The sequence below is a fragment of the Dendrobates tinctorius genome, unplaced genomic scaffold, assembly GCF_039654945.1.
Source record: "Dendrobates tinctorius isolate UK_male_01 unplaced genomic scaffold, ASM3965494v1 ptg000046l, whole genome shotgun sequence".
Lineage (NCBI taxonomy): Eukaryota > Metazoa > Chordata > Amphibia > Anura > Dendrobatidae > Dendrobates > Dendrobates tinctorius.
The window spans coordinates 3,857,241-3,877,041 of record NW_027361714.1 but is presented as its reverse complement, the minus strand read 5'-3'; the positions used below and the strand labels follow the sequence as shown (position 1 = coordinate 3,877,041).

General features: G+C 50.5%; 1 protein-coding gene across 1 annotated transcript; it reads right to left on the bottom strand.

Annotated features, from left to right (window-relative positions):
• Positions 1-459: 459 nt before the first annotated feature.
• On the bottom strand, positions 460-1,440 carry SF3B5 (splicing factor 3b subunit 5). The gene has a single exon (XM_073575663.1). The coding sequence runs from the start codon at positions 1,317-1,319 to the stop codon at positions 1,059-1,061; it is 261 nt and encodes an 86-aa protein (XP_073431764.1). The 5' UTR covers positions 1,320-1,440; the 3' UTR covers positions 460-1,058.
• Positions 1,441-19,801: the final 18,361 nt, after the last annotated feature.

Sequence of the window (19,801 nt, the reverse complement as noted above, 5' to 3'; positions counted from 1 at the left end):
TTCAGGTCATTTTAGAAATTGTAGCCGCTAAACGATTGTGCAATTAAGACCTTGGGTGTAATCCCAGCACTACAGGCTCAGGAGTAAAGTTGAGCGAATTTGTTCGGGTTCCCGCTTATTCAGCAAGTTATAGCGCTTACCGAATAAGCTGCAGAGGGAACCTGGATACATGGAGCACGCCAGACATTCAGCGCTGCATATGTCGTGGCTGTGTTAGTCACAGCACAATTATGGAGAGCCTGTTTGTTGGGCACTCCATGCAATGTGCTGACACAGCCGCGACACATACAGCTGCAGTGCTGATCGTCTGGCGTGCTCCATGTATCCGGTTCCCTCTGCAGCTTATTCGGTAAGCAATAACTTGCTGAATAAGCGGGAACCCAAACAAATTCGCTCAACTCTACTCAGGTGGGGGACCCCAATACCACCTACTTATAACCGGTAGTACAAATACATAAGGACAATGAAGAAACAATTGTTTATTCAGTGGAGACCACCTGGTCTATAGAGCAGTATTAGCTCCTCTTAGAGCAGAAACCCATGTCTATTACAATTAAAAAAACATAGAAAATCCATGTCCTGAAGTAACAATCAAAAGCAAAGCGTTCCTAAGATTTTGCATTTATGTATGGCGGAGCTGCTGTCCTGTTACACCAGGAGCATCGATCACTGACTGTATCATGGATCCGTCACAGCATGGACTGCTGCTAGTCACCAGGAAGATGGGCCAATGGTAGTCACCAGAAGAATGGACCGCTGCTAGTCACCAGAAGGATGGACCACTGCCAGTCACCAGAAGAATGGACCGCTGCCAGTCACCAGGCGCAATGGCAGTCACCAGAAGAATGGACCGCTGCCAGTCACCAGGCGCAATGGCAGTCACCAGAAGAATGGACCGCTGCCAGTCACCAGAAGAATGGACCGCTGCCAGTCACCAGGCGCAATGGCAGTCACCAGAAGAATGGACCGCTGCCAGTCACCAGGCGCAATGGCAGTCACTAGGAGCGTGCAGCACTCTGCCAGTCACAGTCCACAGCTGGCCCGCCCGCTCCCCGGCTCTAGGAGTCGTCCGGCTTGTCCACAGGCGGCCCGCACGGCTGCAGCATCTTCTCCATCAGGTTGAATCGCACCCGGGCCTTGCTCTCGTTCTCCGCCACAGCGAAGTAGTTGAGCAGATCGAAGTGTCCCATGTAGGAGCAGTACGAGTCGCGGTGCTGGTTCACCAGCCATTCCCACTTGGTGGTGTCCGCATGGCCAGTGCCGATATACTTGGACTGCAGATGCTCTAGCTGGCTGTGGATGGTGTATCGGTCCGTCATGGCGCCTCAGGAGCTCCGCAGCACACACGTACGAGAGCAGAGCGGAAGTAACGTCTGCAGGAAACGCAAACTCTACTGGGACATTGTGACGTCATGGTCACGTGTGATTTGTGTTCTCTGCCCTACACGTGATCTCTCACGTGGTGCAGCTTAGAGCGCGGGATTTCCAGGCTGTAATCCTCGTCTGCTGCTCCCCTGGGTGGCGGGCTTAGCTCTCTGAGGTGAGACTGGAGTGGCGCGACCATGAGTAGAAGCAGTCGGTGTTCTGGAGTGTCTACTGTTCAGCATAAAGCGGTACACACAGGAGCTGTGAGAAGGAGCTGCTCCTGGATTGGACTTGATTTATGACATCACTGATATCTTTCTTTACAGGAAGTGTTCTCTGGGATTATAAGGAACGTTTACCCACACAATGTAGTTGCAGTGTTCTGATTGTTGTGAATGGAGCAGCATTGTATGTATCTGACAGCAGAGGGCGGACCTGACAACTGCAATCCTGTTCAGTACAGAGATGGCGTCAATGGAGTGAGGACACGGAGAGCCAGTTTATAGCAGCTTATGTCACCTGCAGCAGTGTCTCCATACTAGAAGGATAGCGGTCACCTGTCAAAGCGTCTCCATACTAGAAGCTTAGAGGTGACCTGTTACAGCGTCTCCATACTAGAAGGATAGCGGTCACCTGTCAAAGCGTCTCCATACTAGAAGCTTAGAGGTGACCTGTTACAGTGTCTCCATACTAGAAGCGTAGCGTCACCTGTCACAGCGTCTCCATACTAGAAGGATAGCGGTCACCTGCTGCAGCGTCTCTATACTAGAAGTTAGAGGTCACCTGCCGCAGCGTCTCCATACTAGAAGCTTAGCGTCACCTATCACAGTGTCTCCATACTAGGATAGCGGTCACCTGCCGCAGCGTCTCCATACTTGAAGTTAGAGGTCACCTGTCACAGTGTCTCCATACTAGAAGCTTAGCGTCACCTGTCACAGTGTCTCCATACTACAAGGATAGCGGTCACCTGCCGTAGCGTCTCCATACTAGAAGCTTAGCGTCACCTGTCACAGCATCTCCATACTAGAAGCTTTGAGGTCAACTGCCGCAGCGTCTCCATACTAGAGGGATAGCGGTCACCTGTCACAGCGTCTCCATACTAGCAGCTTAGAGGTCACCTGTCACAGCGTCTCCATACTAGAAGCTTAGAGGTGACCTGTCACAGTGTCTCCATACTAGAAGGAAAGCGGTCACCTGTCACAGTGTCTCCATACTAGAAGCTTAGACGTCAACTGCCGCAGCATCTCAATACTAGAAGCTTAGCGTCACCTGTCACAGCGTCTCCATACTAGGATAGCGGTCACCTGCCGCAGCGTCTCCATACTAGAAGGATAGCGGTCACCTGCCGCAGCGTCTCCATACTAGAAGGATAGCGGTCACCTGCCGCAGCGTCTCCATACTAGAAGCTTAAAGGTCACCTGCAGCAGCGTCTACATACTAGAAGCTTAGCGTCACCTGTCACAGTGTCTCGATACTAGAAGGATAGCGGTCACCTGTCACAGCGTCTCCATACTAGAAGCTTAGAGGTCACCTGCAGCAGCGTCTACATACTAGAAGCTTAGCGTCACCTGTCACAGCATCTCCATACTAGAAGGATAGCGGTCACCTGCCGCAGCGTCTCCATACTACAAGGATAGCACTCACCTTTCACAGAGTCTCCATACAAGAAGCTTTGAGGTCACCTGCCGCAGCGTCTCCATACTAGAAGCTTAGCGTCACCTGTCACTGTGTCTCCATACTAGAAGGATAGCGGTCACCTGTCACAGCGTCTCCATACTAGAAGCTTAGAGGTCACCTGTCACAGCATCTCCATACTAGAAGCTTAGAGGTGACCTGTCACAATGTCTCCATACTAGAAGGATAGCCGTCACCTGCCACAGCGTCTCCATACTAGAAGGATAGTGGTCACCTGCCGCAGCGTCTCCATACTAGAAGCTTAGAGGTCACCTGCTGCAGCGTCTCCATACTAGAAGCTTAGCGTCACCTGTCACAATGTCTCCATACTAGAAGGATAGCGGTCACCTGTCACAGCGTCTCCATACTAGAAGCTTAGAGGTCACCTGCAGCAGCGTCTACATACTAGAAGCTTAGCGTCACCTGTCACAGTGTCTCGATACTAGAAGGATAGCGGTCACCTGTCACAGCGTCTCCATACTAGAAGCTTAGAGGTGACCTGTTACAGCGTCTCCATACTAGAAGGATAGCGGTCACCTGTCAAAGCGTCTCCATACTAGAAGCTTAGAGGTGACCTGTTACAGCGTCTCCATACTAGAAGGATAGCGGTCACCTGTCAAAGCGTCTCCATACTAGAAGCTTAGAGGTGACCTGTTACAGTGTCTCCATACTAGAAGCGTAGCGTCACCTGTCACAGCGTCTCCATACTAGAAGGATAGTGGTCACCTGCTGCAGCGTCTCCATACTAGAAGCTTAGCGTCACCTATCACAGTGTCTCCATACTAGAAGGATAGCGGTCACCTGCCGCAGCGTCTCTATACTAGAAGTTAGAGGTCACCTGCCGCAGCGTCTCCATACTAGAAGCTTAGCGTCACCTATCACAGTGTCTCCATACTAGAAGGATAGCGGTCACCTGCCGCAGCGTCTCCATACTTGAAGTTAGAGGTCACCTGTCACAGTGTCTCCATACTAGAAGCTTAGCGTCACCTGTCACAGTGTCTCCATACTACAAGGATAGCGGTCACCTGCCGTAGCGTCTCCATACTAGAAGCTTAGCGTCACCTGTCACAGCATCTCCATACTAGAAGCTTTGAGGTCAACTGCCGCAGCGTCTCCATACTAGAGGGATAGCGGTCACCTGTCACAGCGTCTCCATACTAGCAGCTTAGAGGTCACCTGTCACAGCGTCTCCATACTAGAAGCTTAGAGGTGACCTGTCACAGTGTCTCCATACTAGAAGGAAAGCGGTCACCTGTCACAGCGTCTCCATACTAGAAGCTTAGACGTCACCTGCCGCAGCATCTCAATACTAGAAGCTTAGCGTCACCTGTCACAGCGTCTCCATACTAGGATAGCGGTCACCTGCCGCAGTGTCTCCATACTAGAAGGATAGCGGTCACCTGCCGCAGCATCTCCATACTAGAAGGATAGCGGTCACCTGCCGCAGCGTCTCCATACTAGAAGCTTAGAGGTCACCTGCAGCAGCGTCTACATACTAGAAGCTTAGCGTCACCTGTCACAGTGTCTCGATACTAGAAGGATAGCGGTCACCTGTCACAGCGTCTCCATACTAGAAGCTTAGAGGTCACCTGCAGCAGCGTCTACATACTAGAAGCTTAGCGTCACCTGTCACAGCATCTCCATACTAGAAGGATAGCGGTCACCTGCCGCAGCGTCTCCATACTAGAAGGATAGCACTCACCTTTCACAGAGTCTCCATACTAGAAGCTTTGAGGTCACCTGCCGCAGCGTCTCCATACTAGAAGCTTAGCGTCACCTGTCACTGTGTCTCCATACTAGAAGGATAGCGGTCACCTGTCACAGCGTCTCCATACTAGAAGCTTAGAGGTCACCTGTCACAGCATCTCCATACTAGAAGCTTAGAGGTGACCTGTCACAATGTCTCCATACTAGAAGGATAGCCGTCACCTGCCACAGCGTCTCCATACTAGAAGGATAGTGGTCATCTGCCGCAGCGTCTCCATACTAGAAGCTTAGAGGTCACCTGCTGCAGAGTCTCCATACTAGAAGCTTAGCATCACCTGTCACAGTGTCTCCATACTAGAAGGATAGCGGTCACCTGTCACAGCGTCTCCATACTAGAAGCTTAGAGGTCACCTGCAGCAGCGTCTACATACTAGAAGCTTAGCGTCACCTGTCACAGTGTCTCGATACTAGAAGGATAGCGGTCACCTGTCACAGCGTCTCCATACTAGAAGCTTAGAGGTCACCTGCAGCAGCGTCTACATACTAGAAGCTTAGCGTCACCTGTCACAGCATCTCCATACTAGAAGGATAGCGGTCACCTGCCGCAGAGTCTCCATACTAGAAGGATAGCACTCACCTTTCACAGAGTCTCCATACTAGAAGCTTTGAGGTCACCTGCCGCAGCGTCTCCATACTAGAAGCTTAGCGTCACCTGTCACTGTGTCTCCATACTAGAAGGATAGCGGTCACCTGTCACAGCGTCTCCATACTAGAAGCTTAGAGGTCACCTGTCTCAGCATCTCCATACTAGAAGCTTAGAGGTGACCTGTCACAATGTCTCCATACTAGAAGGATAGCCGTCACCTGCCACAGCGTCTCCATACTAGAAGGATAGTGGTCACCTGCCGCAGCGTCTCCATACTAGAAGCTTAGAGGTCACCTGCTGCAGCGTCTCCATACTAGAAGCTTAGCGTCACCTGTCACAGTGTCTCCATACTAGAAGGATAGCGGTCACCTGTCACCACGTCTCCATACTAGAAGCTTCGAGGTCACCTGCCGCAGCGTCTCCATACTAGAAGCTTAGCGTCACCTGTCACAGTGTCTCCATACTAGAAGGATAGCGGTCACCTGTCACAGCGTCTCCATACTAGAAGCTTAGAGGTCACCTGCCGCAGTGTCTCCATACTAGAAGCTTAGCGTCACCTGTCACAGCATCTCCATACTAGAAGGATAGCGTTCACCTCACGCAGCGTCTCCATACTAGAAGGATAGCGGTCACCTGTCACAGCGTCTCCATACTAGAAGCTTTGAGGTCACCTGCCGCAGCGCCTCCATACTAGAAGCTTAGCGTCACCTGTCACAGAGTCTCCATACTAGGAGGATAGCGGTCACCTGTCACAGCGTCTCCATACTTGAAGCTTAGAGGTGACCTGTCACAGTGTCTCTATACTAGAAGGAAAGCGGTCACCTGTCACAGCAGTTCCATACTAGAAGCTTAGAGGTCACCTGCCGCAGCATCTCAATAATAGACGCTCAGTGTCACCTGTCACAGCGTCTCTATACTAGAAGGATAGCCGTCACCTGTCACAGTGTCTCCATACTAGAAGGATAGCGGTCACCTGCCGCAGCATCTCCATACTAGAAGGATAGCGGTCACCTGCCGCAGCGTCTCCATACTAGAAGGATAGTGGTCACCTGTCACAGTGTCTCCATACTAGAAGCCAAGAGGTCACCTGCCGCAGCGTCTCCATACTAGAAGCTTAGCGTCACCTGTCACAGTGTCTCCATACTAGAAGGATAGCGGTCACCTGTCACAGCGTCTCCATGCTAGAAGCTTAGAGGTCACCTGCCGCAGCGTCTCCATACTAGAAACTTAGCGTCACCTGTCACAGTGTCTCCATACTAGAAGGATAGCGGTCACCTGTCACAGCGTCTCCATGCTAGAAGCTTAGAGGTCACCTGCCGCAGCGTCTCCATACTAGAAGCTTAGCGTCACCTGTCAGAGCGTCTCCATACTAGAAGGATAGCGGTCACCTGTCACAGCGTCTCCATACTAGAAGCTTCGAGGTCACCTGCCGCAGCGTCTCCATACTAGAAGCTTAGTGTCACCTGTCACAGTGTCTCCATACTAGAAGGATAGCGGTCACCTGTCACAGCGTCTCCATGCTAGAAGCTTAGAGGTCACCTGCCGCAGCGTCTCCATACTAGAAGCTTAGCGTCACCTGTCACAGCATCTCCATACTGGAAGGATAGCGGTCACCTGCCGCAGCGTCTCCATACTAGAAGGATAGCGGTCACCTGTCACAGCGTCTCCATACTAGAAGCTTTGAGGTCACCTGCCGCAGCGTCTCCATACTAGAAGCTTAGCGTCACCTGTCACAGTGTCTCCATACTAGGAGGAAAGCGGTCACCTGTCACAGCGTCTCCATACTAGAAGCTTAGAGGTCACCTGTCACAGGGTCTCCATACTAGAAGCTTAGAGGTGACCTGTCACAGTGTCTCCATACTAGAAGGAAAGCGGTCACCTGTCACAGCGTCTCCATACTAGAAGCTTAGAGGTCACCTGCCGCAGCGTCTCAATACTAGAAGCTTAGTGTCAACTGTCACAGCGTCTCCATACTAGAAGGATAGCCATCATCTGAAGCAGCGTCTGTAAAATAATGCTTATCCTGTAAAATACTCAGGACTAGTTACCAGATAAAAATATAGTGGTTTATTTGGATTCTTCCATCAAAGAAAGGTTATTACAGAAAAACAGGTGAATAAAAATAAGTGAAAGAGAGATTGTCCATTAAATCATGCTCTGAGATCCCACATGGCAAAAGCAACATGTATTCTTCTTCTCTCCGGGATCCTGAATAGCAAATAGCTGCTGTGTCTCAGTTCGGCTTCTCACATAGCTGTCAAGTAATATACCAGCTGTTATGTCATGTCATGTCCCAACACAGGCGACATCTTCGTGTCTGTCTCTCATGATGGTGAGGGAAGAAGACAGCGACCTCTACAGTTAGCCATGAATTATATACGTCTCTTGAAGCACGTGATCTCGGTATATATGGAGTTTGACATTTACCGCAAGGCTAAACTTAAATATGCAGTGAGCTGACATTTCTACCATGAGCCAAGCTTAAAAATAGCCTATGTCATATAAGCTAAAGCAATCTACAGAACTGGGTGTAATAAGAAATATTTAACGAATTATTAATATATAACAGCGTCTCCATACTAGAAGCTTAGTGTCACCTGTCACAGTGTCTCCATACTAGAAGGATAGCGGTCACCTGCCGCAGCATCTCCATACTAGAAGGATAGTGGTCACCTGCCGCAGCGTCTCCATACTAAAAGTATAGCGGTCACCTGTCACAGTGTCTCCATACTAGAAGCTTAGAGGTCACCTGCCGCAGCGTCTCAATACTAGAAGCTTAGCGTCACCTGTCAGAGCGTCTCCATACTAGAAGGATAGCGGTCACCTGCCGCAGCGTTTCCATACTAGAAGGATAGCGGTCACCTGTCACAGCGTCTCCATACTAGAAGCTTCGAGGTCACCTGCCGCAGCGTCTCCATGCTAGAAGCTTAGCTTCACCTGTCACAGTGTCTCCATACTAGAAGGATAGCGGTCACCTGTCACAGCGTCTCCATACTAGAAGCTTAGAGGTCACCTGCCGCAGCGTCTCCATACTAGAAGCTTAGCGTCACCTGTCACAGCATCTCCATACTGGAAGGATAGCGGTCACCTGCCGCAGCGTCTCCATACTAGAAGGATAGCGGTCACCTGTCACAGCGTCTCCATACTAGAAGCTTTGAGGTCACATGCCGCAGCTTCTTCATACTAGAAGCTTAGCGTCACCTGTCACAGTGTCTCCATACTAGCAGGAAAGCGGTCACCTGTCACAGCGTCTCCATACTAGAAGCTTAGAGGTCACCTGTCACAGCGTCTCCATACTAGGAGGAAAGCGGTCACCTGTCACAGCGTCTCCATACTAGAAGCTTAGAGGTCACCTGTCACAGCGTCTCCATACTAGAAGCTTAGAGGTGACCTGTCACAGTGTCTCCATACTAAAAGGAAAGTGGTCACCTGTCACAGCGTCTCCATACTAGAAGCTTAGAGGTCACCTGCTGCAGCGTCTCCATACTAGAAGCTTAGCGTCACCTGTCACAGTGTCTCCATACTAGAAGGATAGCGGTCACCTGTCACAGCGTCTCCATACTAGAAGCTTCGAGGTCACCTGCTGCAGCGTCTCCATACTAGAAGCTTAGCGTCACCTGTCACAGTGTCTCCATACTAGAAGCTTAGCGTCACCTGTCACAGTGTCTCCATACTAGAAGGATAGCCGTCACCTGTCACAGCGTCTCCATACTAGCATCTTAGAGGTCAACTGTCACAGCGTCTCCATACTAAAAGCTTAGAGGTGACCTGTCACAGTGTCTACATACTAGAAGGAAAGCGGTCACCTGTCACAGCGTCTCCATACTAGAAGCTTAGAGGTCACCTGCCGCAGCATCTCAATACTAGAAGCTTAGCGTCACCTGTCACAGCGTCTCCATACTAGAAGGATAGCGGTCACCTGCCGCAGCGTCTCCATACTAGAAGGATAGCGGTCACCTGCCGCAGCATCTCCATACTAGAAGCTTAGAGGTCACCTGCAGCAGCGTCTACATACTAGAAGCTTAGCGTCACCTGTCACAGTGTCTCGATACTAGAAGGATAGCGGTCACCTGTCACAGCGTCTCCATACTAGAAGCTTAGAGGTCACCTGCCGCAGCGTCTCCATACTAGAAGCTTAGCGTCACCTGTCACAGCATCTCCATACTAGAAGGATAGCGGTCGCCTGCCGCAGCGTCTCCATACTAGAAGGATAGCACTCACCTGTCACAGAGTCTCCATGCTAGAAGCTTTGAGGTCACCTGCCGCAGCGTCTCCATACTAGAAGCTTAGCGTCACCTGTCACTGTGTCTCCATACTAGAATAATAGCGGTCACCTGTCACATCGTCTCCATACTAGAAGCTTAGAGGTCATCTGTCACAGCGTCTCCATACTAGAAGCTTAGAGGTGACGTGTCATAGTGTCTCCATACTAGAAGGATAGCCGTCACCTGCCGCAGCGTCTCCATACTAGAAGGATAGTGGTCACCTGCTGCAGCGTCTCCATACTAGAAGCTTGGAGGTCACCTGCTGCAGCGTCTCCATACTAGAAGCTTAGTGTCACCTGTCACAGTGTCTCCATACTAGAAGGATAGCGGTCACCTGTCACAGCGTCTCCATACTAGAAGCTTCGAGGTCACCTGCCGCAGCGTCTCCATACTAGAAGCTTAGCGTCACCTGTCACAGTGGCTCCATACTAGAAGGATAGCGGTCACCTGTCACAGCGTCTCCATACTAGAAGCTTAGAGGTCACCTGCCGCAGAGTCTCCATACTAGAAGCTTAGCGTCACCTGTCACAGCATCTCCATACTAGAAGGATAGCGGTCACCTGTCACAGCGTCTCCATACTAGAAGCTTTGAGGTCACCTGCCGCAGCGCCTCCATACTAGAAGCTTAGCGTCACCTGTCACAGTGTCTCCATACTAGGAGGATAGCGGTCACCTGTCACAGCGTCTCCATACTAGAAGCTTAGAGGTGACCTGTCACAGTGTCTCTATACTAGAAGGAAAGCGGTCACCTGTCACAGCATCTCCATACTAGAAGCTTAGAGGTCACCTGCCGCAGCATCTCAATAATAGACACTTAGTGTCACCTGTCACAGCGTCTCCATACTAGAAGGATAGCCGTCACCTGCCGCAGCGTCTCCATACTAGAAGGATAGCGGTCACCTGCCGCAGTGTCTCCATACTAGAAGCTTAGCGTCACCTGCCGCAGCGTCTCCATATTAGAAGCTTAGCGTCACCTGTCACAGTGTCTCCATACTAGAAGGATAGCGGTCACCTGCCGCAGCATCTCCATACTAGCAGGATAGCGGTCACCTGCCGCAGCGTCTCCATACTAGAAGGATAGCAATCACCTGTCACAGTGTCTCCATACTAGAGGTCACCTGCCGCAGCGTCTCAATACTAGAAGTTTAGCGTCACCTGTCATTGCGTCTCCATACTAGAAGGATAGCTGTCACCTGCCGCAGCGTTTCCATACTAGAAGGATAGCGGTCACCTGTCACAGCGTCTCCATACTAGAAGCTTCGAGGTCACCTGCCGCAGTGTCTCCATACTAGAAGCTTAGCGTCACCTGTCACAGTGTCTCCATACTAGAAGGATAGCGGTCACCTGTCACAGCATCTCCATGCTAGAAGCTTAGAGGTCACCTGCCGCAGCGTCTCCATGCTAGAAGCTTAGCGTCACCTGTCACAGCATCTCCATACTAGAAGCTTAGAGGTGACCTGTCACAATGTCTCCATACTACAAGGATAGCCGTCACCTGCCATAGCGTCTCCATACTAGAAGGATAGTGGTCACCTGCCGCAGCGTCTCCATACTAGAAGCTTAGAGGTCACCTGCTGCAGCGTCTCCATACTAGAAGCTTAGCGTCACCTGTCACAGCATCTCCATACTAGAAGGATAGCGTTCACCTCACGCAGCGTCTCCATACTAGAAGGATAGCGGTCACCTGTCACAGCGTCTCCATACTAGAAGCTTTGAGGTCACCTGCCGCAGCGCCTCCATACTAGAAGCTTAGCATCACCTGTCACAGAGTCTCCATACTAGGAGGATAGCGGTCACCTGTCACAGCGTCTCCATACTAGAAGCTTAGAGGTCACCTGTCACAGCGTCTCCATACTAGAAGCTTAGAGGTGACCTGTCACAGTGTCTCTATACTAGAAGGAAAGCGGTCACCTGTCACAGCATCTCCATACTAGAAGCTTAGAGGTCACCTGCCGCAGCATCTCAATAATAGACGCTCAGTGTCACCTGTCACAGCGTCTCTATACTAGAAGGATAGCCGTCACCTGTCACAGTGTCTCCATACTAGAAGGATAGCGGTCACCTGCCGCAGCATCTCCATACTAGAAGGATAGCGGTCACCTGCCGCAGCGTCTCCATACTAGAAGGATAGCGGTCACCTGTCACAGTGTCTCCATACTAGAAGCCAAGAGGTCACCTGCCGCAGCGTCTCCATACTAGAAGCTTAGCGTCACCTGTCACAGTGTCTCCATACTAGAAGGATAGCGGTCACCTGTCACAGCGTCTCCATGCTAGAAGCTTAGAGGTCACCTGCCGCAGCGTCTCCATACTAGAAGCTTAGCGTCACCTGTCACAGTGTCTCCATACTAGAAGGATAGCGGTCACCTGTCACAGCGTCTCCATGCTAGAAGCCTAGAGGTCACCTGCCGCAGCGTCTCCATACTAGAAGCTTAGCGTCACCTGTCAGAGCGTCTCCATACTAGAAGGATAGCGGTCACCTGCCGCAGCGTCTCCATACTAGAAGGATAGCGGTCACCTGTCACAGCGTCTCCATACTAGAAGCTTTGAGGTCACCTGCCGCAGCGTCTCCATACTAGAAGCTTAGCGTCACCTGTCACAGTGTCTCCATACTAGAAGGATAGTGGTCACCTGTCACAGCGTCTCCATGCTAGAAGCTTAGAGGTCACCTGCCGCAGCGTCTCCATACTAGAAGCTTAGCGTCACCTGTCAGAGCGTCTCCATACTAGAAGGATAGCGGTCACCTGTCACAGCGTCTCCATACTAGAAGCTTCGAGGTCACCTGCCGCAGCGTCTCCATACTAGAAGCTTAGCGTCACCTGTCACAGTGTCTCCATACTAGAAGGATAGCGGTCACCTGTCACAGCGTCTCCATGCTAGAAGCTTAGAGGTCACCTGCCGCAGCGTCTCCATACTAGAAGCTTAGCGTCACCTGTCACAGCATCTCCATACTGGAAGGATAGCGGTCACCTGCCGCAGCGTCTCCATACTAGAAGGATAGCGGTCACCTGTCACAGCGTCTCCATACTAGAAGCTTTGAGGTCACCTGCCGCAGCGTCTCCATACTAGAAGCTTAGCGTCACCTGTCACAGTGTCTCCATACTAGGAGGAAAGCGGTCACCTGTCACAGCGTCTCCATACTAGAAGCTTAGAGGTCACCTGTCACAGGGTCTCCATACTAGAAGCTTAGAGGTGACCTGTCACAGTGTCTCCATACTAGAAGGAAAGCGGTCACCTGTCACAGCGTCTCCATACTAGAAGCTTAGAGGTCACCTGCCGCAGCGTCTCAATACTAGAAGCTTAGTGTCAACTGCCACAGCGTCTCCATACTAGAAGGATAGCCATCACCTGAAGCAGCGTCTGTAAAATAATGCTTATCCTGTAAAATACTCAGGACTAGTTACCAGATAAAAATATAGTGGTTTATTTGGATTCTTCCATCAAAGATAGGTTATTACAGAAAAACAGGTGAATAAAAATAAGTGAAAGAGAGATTGTCCATTAAATCATGCTCTGAGATCCCACATGTCAAGAGCAACATGTATTCTTCTTCTCTCCGGATTCCTGAATAGCAAATAGCTGCTGTGTCTCAGTTCAGCTTCTCACATAGCTGTCAAGTAATATACCAGCTGTTATGTCATGTCATGTCCCAACACAGGCGACATCTTCGTGTCTGTCTCTCATGGTGGTGAGGGAAGAAGACAGCGACCTCTACAGTTAGCCATGAATTATATACGTCTCTTGAAGCACGTGATCTCGGTATATATGGAGTTTGACATTTACCGCAAGGCTAAACTTAAATATGCAGTGAGCTGACATTTCTACCATGAGCCAAGCTTAAAAATAGCCTATGTCATATAAGCTAAAGCAATCTACAGAACTGGGTGTAATAAGAAATATTTAACGAATTATTAATATTTAACAGCGTCTCCATACTAGAAGCTTAGAGGTCACCTGCCGCAGCGTCTCCATACTAGAAGCTTAGTGTCACCTGTCACAGTGTCTCCATACTAGAAGGATAGCGGTCACCTGCTGCAGCATCTCCATACTAGAAGGATAGTGGTCACCTGCCGCAGCGTCTCCATACTAAAAGTATAGCGGTCACCTGTCACAGTGTCTCCATACTAGAAGCTTAGAGGTCACCTGCCGCAGCGTCTCAATACTAGAAGCTTAGCGTCACCTGTCAGAGCGTCTCCATACTAGAAGGATAGCGGTCACCTGCCGCAGCGTTTCCATACTAGAAGGATACCGGTCACCTGTCACAGCGTCTCCATACTAGAAGCTTCGAGGTCACCTGCCGCAGCGTCTCCATGCTAGAAGCTTAGCTTCACCTGTCACAGTGTCTCCATACTAGAAGGATAGCGGTCACCTGTCACAGCGTCTCCATACTAGAAGCTTAGAGGTCACCTACCGCAGCGTCTCCATACTAGAAGCTTAGCGTCACCTGTCACAGCATCTCCATACTGGAAGGATAGCGGTCACCTGCCGAAGCGTCTCCATACTAGAAGGATAGCGGTCACCTGTCACAGCGTCTCCATACTAGAAGCTTTGAGGTCACATGCCGCAGCTTCTCCATACTAGAAGCTTAGCGTCACCTGTCACAGTGTCTCCATACTAGCAGGAAAGCGGTCACCTGTCACAGCGTCTCCATACTAGAAGCTTAGAGGTCACCTGTCACAGCGTCTCCATACTAGGAGGAAAGCGGTTACCTGTCACAGCGTCTCCATACTAGAAGCTTAGAGGTCACCTGTCACAGCGTCTCCATACTAGAAGCTTAGAGGTGACCTGTCACAGTGTCTCCATACTAAAAGGAAAGTGGTCACCTGTCACAGCGTCTCCATACTAGAAGCTTAGAGGTCACCTGCTGCAGCGTCTCCATACTAGAAGCTTAGCGTCACCTGTCACAGTGTCTCCATACTAGAAGGATAGCGGTCACCTGTCACAGCGTCTCCATGCTAGAAGCTTCGAGGTCACCTGCCGCAGCGTCTCCATACTAGAAGCTTAGCGTCACCTGTCACAGTGTCTCCATACTAGAAGCTTAGCGTCACCTGTCACAGTGTCTCCATACTAGAAGGATAGCGGTCACCTGTCACAGCGTCTCCATACTAGCATCTTAGAGGTCAACTGTCACAGCGTCTCCATACTAAAAGCTTAGAGGTGACCTGTCACAGTGTCTACATACTAGAAGGAAAGCGGTCACCTGTCACAGCGTCCCCATACTAGAAGCTTAGAGGTCACCTGCCGCAGCATCTCAATACTAGAAGCTTAGCGTCACCTGTCACAGCGTCTCCATACTAGAAGGATAGCGGTCACCTGCCGCAGCGTCTCCATACTAGAAGGATAGCGGTCACCTGCCGCAGCATCTCCATACTAGAAGCTTAGAGGTCACCTGCAGCAGCGTCTACATACTAGAAGCTTAGCGTCACCTGTCACAGTGTCTCGATACTAGAAGGATAGCGGTCACCTGTCACAGCGTCTCCATACTAGAAGCTTAGAGGTCACCTGCCGCAGCGTCTCCATACTAGAAGCTTAGCGTCACCTGTCACAGCATCTCCATACTAGAAGGATCGCGGTCACCTGCCGCAGCGTCTCCATACTAGAAGGATAGCACTCACCTGTCACAGAGTCTCCATGCTAGAAGCTTTGAGGTCACCTGCCGCAGCGTCTCCATACTAGAAGCTTAGCGTCACCTGTCACTTTGTCTCCATACTAGAATAATAGCGGTCACCTGTCACATCGTCTCCATACTAGAAGCTTAGAGGTCACCTGTCACAGCGTCTCCATACTAGAAGCTTAGAGGTGACGTGTCACAGTGTCTCCATACTAGAAGGCTAGCCGTCACCTGCCGCAGCGTCTCCATACTAGAACGATAGTGGTCACCTGCTGCAGCGTCTCCATACTAGAAGCTTGGAGGTCACCTGCTGCAGCGTCTCTATACTAGAAGCTTAGTGTCACCTGTCACAGTGTCTCCATACTAGAAGGATAGCGGTCACCTGTCACAGCGTCTCCATACTAGAAGCTTCGAGGTCACCTGCTGCAGCGTCTCCATAATAGAAGCTTAGCGTCACCTGTCACAGTGGCTCCATACTAGAAGGATAGCGGTCACCTGTCACAGCGTCTCCATACTAGAAGCTTAGAGGTCACCTGCCGCAGTGTCTCCATACTAGAAGCTTAGCGTCACCTGTCACAGCATCTCCATACTAGAAGGATAGCGTTCACCTCCCGCAGCGTCTCCATACTAGAAGGATAGCGGTCACCTGTCACAGCGTCTCCATACTAGAAGCTTTGAGGTCACCTGCCGCAGCGCCTCCATACTAGAAGCTTAGCGTCACCTGTCACAGTGTCTCCATACTAGGAGGATAGCGGTCAACTGTCACAGCGTCTCCATACTAGAAGCTTAGAGGTCACCTGTCACAGCGTCTCCATACTAGAAGCTTAGAGGTGACCTGTCACAGTGTCTCTATACTAGAAGGAAAGCGGTCACCTGTCACAGCATCTCCATACTAGAAGCTTAGAGGTCACCTGCCGCAGCATCTCAATAATAGACACTTAGTGTCACCTGTCACAGCGTCTCCATACTAGAAGGATAGCCGTCACCTGCCGCAGCGTCTCCATACTAGAAGGATAGCGGTCACCTGCCGCAGTGTCTCCATACTAGAAGCTTAGCGTCACCTGCCGCAGCGTCTCCATACTAGAAGCTTAGCGTCACCTGTCACAGTGTCTCCATACTAGAAGGATAGCGGTCACCTGCCGCAGCATCTCCATACTAGCAGGATAGCGGTCACCTGCCGCAGCGTCTCCATACTAGAAGGATAGCGATCACCTGTCACAGTGTCTCCATACTAGAGGTCACCTGCCGCAGCGTCTCAATACTAGAAGTTTAGCGTCACCTGTCATTGCGTCTCCATACTATAAGGATAGCTGTCACCTGCCGCAGCGTTTCCATACTAGAAGGATAGCGGTCACCTGTTACAGCGTCTCCATACTAGAAGCTTCGAGGTCACCTGCCGCAGTGTCTCCATACTAGAAGCTTAGCGTCACCTGTCACAGTGTCTCCATACTAGAAGGATAGCGGTCACCTGTCACAGCATCTCCATGCTAGAAGCTTAGAGGTCACCTGCCGCAGCGTCTCCATGCTAGAAGCTTAGCGTCACCTGTCACAGCATCTCCATACTAGAAGCTTAGAGGTGACCTGTCACAATGTCTCCATACTAGAAGGATAGCCGTCACCTGCCATAGCGTCTCCATACTAGAAGGATAGTGGTCACCTGCCGCAGCATCTCCATACTAGAAGCTTAGAGGTCACCTGCTGCAGCGTCTCCATACTAGAAGCTTAGCGTCACCTGTCACAGTGTCTCCATACTAGAAGGATAGCGGTCACCTGTCACAGCGTCTCCATACTAGAAGCTTCGAGGTCACCTGCCGCAGCGTCTCCATACTAGAAGCTTAGCGTCACCTGTCACAGTGTCTCCATACTAGAAGGATAGCGGTCACCTGTCACAGCGTCTCCATACTAGAAGCTTAGAGGTCACCTGCCGCAGTGTCTTCATACTAGAAGCTTAGCGTCACCTGTCACAGCATCTCCATACTAGAAGGATAGCGTTCACCTCACGCAGCGTCTCCATACTAGAAGGATAGCGGTCACCTGTCACAGCGTCTCCATACTAGAAGCTTTGAGGTCACCTGCCGCAGCGCCTCCATACTAGAAGCTTAGCGTCACCTGTCACAGAGTCTCCATACTAGGAGGATAGCGGTCACCTGTCACAGCATCTCCATACTAGAAGCTTAGAGGTCACCTGTCACAGCGTCTCCATACTAGAAGCTTAGAGGTGACCTGTCACAGTGTCTCTATACTAGAAGGAAAGCGGTCACCTGTCACAGCATCTCCATACTAGAAGCTTAGAGGTCACCTGCCGCAGCATCTCAATAATAGACGCTCAGTGTCACCTGTCACAGCGTCTCTATACTAGAAGGATAGCCGTCACCTGTCACAGTGTCTCCATACTAGAAGGATAGCGGTCACCTGCCGCAGCATCTCCATACTAGAAGGATAGCGGTCACCTGCCACAGCGTCTCCATACTAGAAGGATAGCGGTCACCTGTCACAGTGTCTCCATACTAGAAGCCAAGAGGTCACCTGCCGCAGCGTCTCCATACTAGAAGCTTAGCGTCACCTGTCACAGTGTCTCCATACTAGAAGGATAGCGGTCACCTGTCACAGCGTCTCCATGCTAGAAGCTTAGAGGTCACCTGCCGCAGCGTCTCCATACTAGAAGCTTAGCGTCACCTGTCACAGTGTCTCCATACTAGAAGGATAGCGGTCACCTGTCACAGCGTCTCCATGCTTGAAGCCTAGAGGTCACCTGCCGCAGCGTCTCCATACTAGAAGCTTAGCGTCACCTGTCAGAGCGTCTCCATACTAGAAGGATAGCGGTCACCTGCCGCAGCGTCTCCATACTAGAAGGATAGCGGTCACCTGTCACAGCGTCTCCATACTAGAAGCTTTGAGGTCACCTGCCGCAGCGTCTCCATACTAGAAGCTTAGCGTCACCTGTCACAGTGTCTCCATACTAGGAGGAAAGCGGTCACCTGTCACAGCGTCTCTATACTAGAAGCTTAGAGGTCACCTGTCACAGGGTCTCCATACTAGAAGCTTAGAGGTGACCTGTCACAGTGTCTCCATACTAGAAGGAAAGCGGTCACCTGTCACAGCGTCTCCATACTAGAAGCTTAGAGGTCACCTGCCGCAGCGTCTCAATACTAGAAGCTTAGTGTCAACTCTCACAGCGTCTCCATACTAGAAGGATAGCCATCACCTGAAGCAGCGTCTGTAAAATAATGCTTATCCTGTAAAATACTCAGGACTAGTTACCAGATAAAAATATAGTGGTTTATTTGGATTCTTCCATCAAAGAAAGGTTATTACAGAAAAACAGGTGAATAAAAATAAGTGAAAGAGAGATTGTCCATTAAATCATGCTCTGAGATCCCACATGGCAAAAGCAACATGTATTCTTCTTGATGGTGAGGGAAGAAGACAGCGACCTCTACACTTAGCCATGAATTATATACGTCTCTTGAAGCACGTGATCTCGGTATATATGGAGTTTGACATTTACCTCAAGGCTAAACTTAAATATGTAGTGAGCTGACATTTCTACCATGAGCCAAGCTTAAAAATAGCCTATGTCATATAAGCTAAAGCAATCTACAGAACTGGGTGTAATAAGAAATATTTAACGAATTATTAATATTTAACAGCGTCTCCATACTAGAAGCTTAGAGGTCACCTGCCGCAGCGTCTCCATACTAGAAGCTTAGTGTCACCTGTCACAGTGTCTCCATACTAAAAGTATAGCGGTCACCTGTCACAGTGTCTCCATACTAGACGCTTAGAGGTCACCTGCCGCAGCGTCTCAATACTAGAAGCTTAGCGTCACCTGTCAGAGCGTCTCCATACTAGAAGGATAGCGGTCACCTGCCGCAGCGTTTCCATACTAGAAGGATAGCGGTCACCTGTCACAGCGTCTCCATACTAGAAGCTTCGAGGTCACCTACCGCAGCGTCTCCATGCTAGAAGCTTAGCTTCACCTGTCACAGTGTCTCCATACTAGAAGGATAGCGGTCACCTGTCACAGCGTCTCCATACTAGAAGCTTAGAGGTCACCTGCCGCAGCGTCTCCATACTAGAAGCTTAGCGTCACCTGTCACAGCATCTCCATACTGGAAGGATAGCGGTCACCTGCCGCAGCGTCTCCATACTAGAAGGATAGCGGTCACCTGTCACAGCGTCTCCATACTAGAAGCTTTGAGGTCACATGCCGCAGCGTCTCCATACTAGAAGCTTAGCGTCACCTGTCACAGTGTCTCCATACTAGCAGGAAAGCGGTCACCTGTCACAGCGTCTCCATACTAGAAGCTTAGAGGTCACCTGTCACAGAGTCTCCATACTAGGAGGAAAGCGGTCACCTGTCACAGCGTCTCCATACTAGAAGCTTAGAGGTCACCTGTCACATCGTCTCCATACTAGAAGCTTAGAGGTGACCTGTCACAGTGTCTCCATACTAAAAGTAAAGTGGTCACCTGTCACAGCGTCTCCATACTAGAAGCTTAGAGGTCACCTGCTGCAGCGTCTCCATACTAGAAG

Coding starts and splice junctions, on each gene's coding strand:
- SF3B5 (XM_073575663.1), bottom strand. CDS start 1,319: ATGACGGACCGATACACCATCCACAGCCAGCTAGAGCATCTGCAGTCC.